Below are 5,122 nucleotides of genomic sequence, written 5' to 3' on the forward strand. Positions count from 1 at the left end.
TGAATGGACTAGGGAAATGTAGTAGGATTTCCAGTCAGTACTACAGGCTCACATGGGGCAGTGGTCATGACTTTAAATGAAAAATGTTGTAAACCTGTAGTATAAAACAGGGCCAAAGTGCCAAAGTATGTTGAATATACGCCGACAGATGGAAACCACACACCAAATACTGACAATCCTCAATCTCTAGATGATGTAAAAGTAACTCATACAGACCACTTGCCCCAACTAATCGTGGCAGGGCCTGTTTGGTTCTGGTGGCGTATGCTCCCCACTCTTCCTAATCTGTCACCACCTACCCTACAGGAGACCTCCGTATCACCCCAGGCCTCCCACCTATTCCTTTTCCGGAGCTACCACCATGAAAAGTTTGGGAAACCTATTTCTACAATCAGGGCAGAATGCATCTGGGGGTGGAGCGTAAATTACGGTGAGCAGGGAGGAGCACCCCTTGTGCACCCACAGCCACTTTACCATTATTTCCCAGATCCAATGACATAAAACTCTTCCAAATGGCAGAAAAGACTGGGAAGAGCAATAGACAGGTTCTATTGGGCAACATTTAAACAATATAAGTAGGTTCAGAAACCCTGAAGGAAACGGCCCAAAGAAATAAAAAATAAATTTAAAAAATAGATGGACTATCTACTCTAGGTTTAAGATATGAGTAATGCCATATTATAAATTATTTCAAACAGTTTACATTGGTTTGAAATGAAGACCAATTTTTTTTCACCTTAACTCTATAATGTTATTCAGATTTGAAAGAGACCTAGCAGTAAAATTTATTCTACATCAGGTTATCATCAGTAAACATTTCTAAATCTTAGCATTAGGACAATAATATAATTCTTTTTAAGTCCATGTTTTAAACTTGGTATGCCTTCAACAAAACTTGACAAATAGAGCCCACAAATCAAAGATTACATTTTAAATAGTTAACTGCAAAATGGAAGGTGGTCCTCAGTGCTGGTTATCGAGCAATTTTGCCTGATGGTTGTGCTTTTCAAACAAACTCTTAAGGATCTATTAACATAAGGTTACATAAAAACAAAAGAGGACTTAAATACCAGCAAAAGTTGGGAGACAATTATGTTCCAGATGTGGGGTAGAGGCTAAAGACCTAAAGGAAATACAGACACAAAAAGAGCCCTCAAATAATGTAACTGCATTAATTTACATCTGATCTTGTTTCTCTCACCTACAAAAAGATAGGTGAACACTATACACCAAAACTTCTTTTAATTAAATGTGAAGTAAGTGGGTAAAGAAACAAATGAGTATAACCCAGTCTGCAACTAATTAACTAAAAATACTCTTTTCTTGCAGGTTACCGGTGTTAGAGCTCGCCAATGTGAAGAATTGACAGAAAATTCAGTCATTAATGGGACTTAGGAAAAATTCAAATACTGTAATTTAAATCGAAGCCATTCTCTAAATGAAGGTAAATTAGCATTAACACTGAATAAACTAGGCCTTTAGGCATCATTTTCAGATTATCTAACTAAATTAGAGTTCTGGATGTTACTCAAGAAATTATAATGCAAATGGAGCTGGTACAAATAGTTGCAGGCTTTTAGAGTTCCACTGAAGTTCTATGCAAAGATATGTGAGAATTTAATTTCCCCACATCTACTTGCTTTTTATTTCTTACCTACTGTGACTTCTGTAAAACCCAGTGTGTCGAACTCAGCAGTTTCTTTATTCATGGCACTTTCAATTACTTCATTAAATACATCCATTCACTTACATAATTATAAACAATTGGTTTTTCCACATGCACAATTCCTTCTCACCTGTCTCTGATGATCCAGATCTGCTTTATTACCAATTAAAATCATTGGAAATTCATCACGATCCTTTACTCTGAGAATCTGTCTTTGAAACTTATAGATTTCTTCAAAACTAAAAACACAAAAACAAATTAATATATTTGGCCAAGTACCAGCACATCCCATACCCCATTTTGTACTCTATTACTTTTCCTAAAAAAAAACCCAAGAAAATACAAATTCAATAAAATAGTGATCTAGACATGAACAGTAGATCTACATTTTAGTACTGGTACAAACCTGCCTCTATCTGTGACTGAAAAGACCAACAGGAAACCCTCGCCAGTTCTCATATACTGTTCTCTCATAGCTCCAAACTCTTCTTGTCCTGCTGTATCCAGAACTAAAGAAAAAACAACAAATGTAACTGTATCTGTGTTTCCATTTTATAAATGCCTTCCCCACAAGGGCAGGCCCAGTTAATGTGGGTCCTTCAGAGCAAGTCATGCTTAGTGTAATAAAGAAATGGCATTCTCCTCTTAGGACTTTATTCTCAAAGACAAATATATTCTAATGGCAGACAGTTTCAGAGTTATCTTCATCAGTACAAGCTGATTTTTAGTTAGAATACATTAGCATACCAATTACAAGGTTAAAAATATCGAATACATCTAGGCAGATGGAGTCAGATAACCTCTGAAGTCATTTGGATGTTTTAATTTCCTCCACGGAAAGAACTGAAAATGTTATCTGTATATTGAAAACCAAATTGTAGTCTACCCCCCAAATACCATACTTAAAGTGCAGGTGCTAATGTACTTCTTGATCTGTGAATGCAAAAATTGTACACGTTACAAGAATAGGGCTTTCTTTTGTGGCGAGGTGAAATATTTGCCAAGCACAAAACACTATTTGCAAAAGCCTCTCTGCTATAAATCCTCAGCAAGTTAACAAATATTGAAGCTCTTCTTTATTTACTTTATCCATTTTAAGCTTCACCAAAACGTAGTGGCAAGAAAAAAAATCCTTAGATGTTCCAAATTAAAATTAGAGCAGCGGTGAGAGAAAGACAGAACAGCCAGCCTGTTACAGCTATAGACCAGCTCTGACCCAAGACTGCTTGCATTCCTGTATGGCTGTTGGAATTAATTTCCAGGTGGCGACTTCCCAATTATCCAAAAAAGAGAAAAGACATGCACTATCAGACCCCAGGAGCCTCCGCTTCTTATTTACACATGAGCTTTCCAATCTGCTGCCCACAGCTAATCCACAGGTTAGCAACTTCTTCCTTGGACTCTGCAGCACCTGTCTAGCCCCACTTCACCTTCTCCCATTCCCTTCTCCTAGAGCTAATGTAAATCCTTGCAGAGTGGCTTTCATCCTTCTTCCCCACCACTGGATGTATAAAATGCTTGCAGAACTCCAGGATGACGGATGTGTCGTCTTTCTTATGTAGCCATGCTGCTGGCTTAGGCTTCATGCCCCAAGACCCATCTTTTTTTTTTTTTTTTTTTTGCGAAGCAATGGTCTAATATACTCTTTCTTTTTAAAAAAAACTTCCAGGGGTGGCAGTTAAAATTTTTTTGTTTAACAGTAGGAAGAGTTGAAACCTCACATTTTTTCCAAATGTCCCAATAAATACAACTTTAAACAAGTTACAATGACACGACTAGATTCACCAGGGCAAGATCAATCCAATTCCTGTTTTTACATTACATTTACTGAGGAACATTTAAATTGTCTAATATGCAGATCCATCAATCAAAATTTATGAAAGAGATGGGCTTATAGTCAAAATTGTCTAACTCTATTTAACCTAGAAAAACATCAAAGCTTCATTTTTAAAAATATGATTATGTGAACTCTCAAATAAAGGAAGGTTACTTACTATCTAGCCGGGCTGCTCTGTCGTCTATCACGCACTGCTTTGTGTAGGAGTCCTCAATGGTTGGATCATAATCCGTCACAAAATAGGACTGTAAGAAAAATTACCTTATTTTAAAATTTATGTTTATTTGCCTATCCAAGAACCAACGTAACTTTACCAAATCCCATATATCCAGAATTAATCAAAATATTTTCATTATATTAAGGTTGACCTACTATATCAATTCCCCATTAAACCAAGTCTATTCAGAGCAGCTTCCAAGTGGAGAAAAGGAACTAAATGTCTCTGAATTTTTATATCTGAAATATGCAAGACTGTGAAAAGACCAATTGCAGTTTTTTTGTTTTGTTTTGTTTTCAAATTAACTTATATATACCTAAAAATCTACATCTCAAGAAAAACTAGGAAAACACAGTAACTTCTAATTCAGGCCTATTAGCATCAGTCCTAAGAACAAAGCAGTTGGAAACAAACAAAAGGGGACAACACCGACAGGCCTTGAAGACTCCATGTCCCTTTGTCTTTTCTCACACCTTGTCTTAATCCCCATTCAGCTGCCTTGTGTATTATAAGGAACGTGATTTCAGGATTTTTTTCATTTGAAAAAATGAAAGGGATTTCAAGCTTATATTATTTTTTTCTTTTTTCTTTTAACTTCTATTTCCCTCTTCTCTTAGCAAGGCCTCCCAACTGTTGTCTTCTGAAATCATCAGAAGAAAGGACAGCTCAGGAAGCAGAGTGAGAAGGGAAGAATCTTAGCAAATCACTATTAAATGTTTGCATATTACATTTCACAATTTTTAAAACATGGAAACAAGAATCTGAGCATGAGCTTACTTCCCCCTTCGTGCAAAGCCCAGGGCACTAACCAGGACACTGACATTACCATTTTGTTCTGAGTATTTCATTTGCTTTCTCTCTTGACTGACTTCCTCAAAGCCTATTTCCCACTGGCTCATTACAAAAGCTGAAGAATAACCTGGAGGAAGGCAGATTAATGCTGAGAACCAACGCTAAAGGTCTTCAACCATTCTTCTCACAAGGGTTCCTGGGACACAGCATTCTTGTGACAACCCCAGCATGGTGACTTATGCAAACACCAGAAAGCTACTCCGAAGCAGGCACTCTGAATAGGAAAGTAAAGCAACCCCTAGTTTGGGGAGGGCAGGGTTTTACATATTTATTTTATTTTTGAAGGACACTTTCTACATTTACATTTTAGGATTAACTTGAATCACAGAATTCAGTATCCATAATCCTATTTCCCTTTTGATGTTTTCACTTAAATGCATGATTTACTAAACAAAGTCTGTAAAAGAAACATTTACCAACAGGAGCAGCTTTAAGCAGAAAGCCATTTCCATCACCACCACCCCCCTTTAAAAATAAACAGATATTAGAACAATCCTGAGCTCACTTTTGGCACCCACACCTTTTCAAAAAGTAATTACAACTGGCAATA

General features: G+C 36.8%; 1 protein-coding gene and 1 long non-coding RNA gene across 2 annotated transcripts in view; one reads left to right on the forward strand and one right to left on the reverse strand.

The window, feature by feature from the left end:
* Nucleotides 1-1,785, forward strand: part of LOC109388270 (uncharacterized) — a 10,110-nt gene extending 8,325 nt beyond the window's left edge. The window contains exon 3 of the long non-coding RNA XR_002125168.1: nt 1,330-1,785. This is a non-coding gene — a long non-coding RNA (uncharacterized LOC109388270). The remainder of the gene's footprint in view (nt 1-1,329) is intronic.
* The window catches only part of RRAS2 (RAS related 2), a 21,410-nt gene extending 17,662 nt beyond the window's left edge, over nt 1-3,748 (reverse strand). Inside the window, exons 1-3 of the mRNA XM_019652853.1 lie at nt 3,661-3,748; nt 2,073-2,175; nt 1,797-1,905 (exon numbers count right to left, since the gene is read on the reverse strand). Of these exons, the coding sequence (XP_019508398.1) occupies nt 1,797-1,905; nt 2,073-2,140 (177 nt within the window). The 5' untranslated portion in view covers nt 2,141-2,175; nt 3,661-3,748. The remainder of the gene's footprint in view (nt 1-1,796; nt 1,906-2,072; nt 2,176-3,660) is intronic.
* Nucleotides 3,749-5,122: the final 1,374 nt, after the last annotated feature.

This window comes from Hipposideros armiger, unplaced genomic scaffold (genome assembly GCF_001890085.2).
Source record: "Hipposideros armiger isolate ML-2016 unplaced genomic scaffold, ASM189008v1 scaffold_188, whole genome shotgun sequence".
NCBI lineage: Eukaryota > Metazoa > Chordata > Mammalia > Chiroptera > Hipposideridae > Hipposideros > Hipposideros armiger.